This window comes from Rhagoletis pomonella, unplaced genomic scaffold (assembly GCF_013731165.1).
Source record: "Rhagoletis pomonella isolate Grant_MI unplaced genomic scaffold, Rhpom_1.0 Rhpom_scaffold_31066, whole genome shotgun sequence".
Classification (NCBI taxonomy): domain Eukaryota; kingdom Metazoa; phylum Arthropoda; class Insecta; order Diptera; family Tephritidae; genus Rhagoletis; species Rhagoletis pomonella.
In genome coordinates, this window is record NW_023489464.1 from 1 (window position 1) to 1,072 (window position 1,072).

The 1,072-nt window shown below is 36.1% G+C and overlaps 1 protein-coding gene across 1 annotated transcript; it reads left to right on the plus strand.

Annotated features, from left to right (window-relative positions):
• Positions 1 to 388: 388 nt before the first annotated feature.
• On the plus strand, positions 389 to 1,063 carry LOC118732864. The gene has a single exon (XM_036461968.1). The coding sequence runs from the start codon at positions 389 to 391 to the stop codon at positions 1,061 to 1,063; it is 675 nt and encodes a 224-aa protein (XP_036317861.1).
• The last annotated feature ends 9 nt before the right edge of the window (positions 1,064 to 1,072 follow it).

The following is a 1,072-nucleotide window of genomic DNA, read 5'->3' on the forward strand; positions in this document are numbered from 1 at the left end:
AAAAAAACAAACAATTGATGGTGGTTAATGTACACAAAAAATTTTTCCTGTGATATATGTAAATGTTATTATTGTTAAATGTGAGTTTTATGCTAAATGTAAAGTTCAAAATATTGTATTTCATGTTTATTGTTTGTCGTTCTAATAAAAAACAGACTCCCTGAGGAAGGCGCGAAGTGCGTCGAAACGCATAGGAGTACAAAGGAATTTTATTTCGCTTTTAACTCAACGGCCGAAACAGCTCTAACCCAGCAAACAACTAGATAGGAACTTGGCCCAAATTAAACACACGATAATAAAGGAGAATGAAGCAGGAAGACTAACATCAATGAACCCTTCGGCCCCTCCAATGATTTCATTACCTAAAATACATAAACCATGTAACCCGATGAGACCGATTATTAACTACAGATCGGCTCCGGCATACAAACTCTCGAAATACCTGAAGACCATACTAAAGCACAAATTAGAGTTACCCAATAAATATATAGTCACAAACGCGGCAGATCTTTACCCAAAGGATCTTTACCCGTCAATACCAACAACAGAGACAATGGATATTTTATTTAGAATATTACTCGGCAAAACGGAAAAGAAAATCGCAAAAGAAATTATCAATACTTTGAAGACTACGATAAACCAAAATTATTTCCGATTTAACAACAAAATATACAGGCAAATAAATGGACTAGGAATGGGTAACCCAACATCGGCTATACTCATGGAGGTGTTCATGCAAAGCCTAGAGGAGAAATATATGGAGCATCTCACAACCAATTTAGGGGTCAGCTTCTACGCTAGATATGTGGACGACATAATATGCATAATAACGGGGGACAAAAAGGAGCAGATATTAGACTACCTTAAGGAACAACACAAAAATATAGCATTCACGATGGATAAGGAAGAGAAAGGAAAACTCAACTATTTAGATCTAACTATTAAAATAAACAAGACCACCAACAGACTGGAATACGAGATATACAGAAATCCCACAGCGACCGACACAGTAATACATGAAACCCTCTTACCACCCACAACAACACAAAAACGAAGCATTTAGACAATTATT

Bases quoted from the DNA above. Each gene is read 5' to 3' on its own strand.
- LOC118732864 (XM_036461968.1), top strand. From the start codon at position 389: ATGAGACCGATTATTAACTACAGATCGGCTCCGGCATACAAACTCTCG.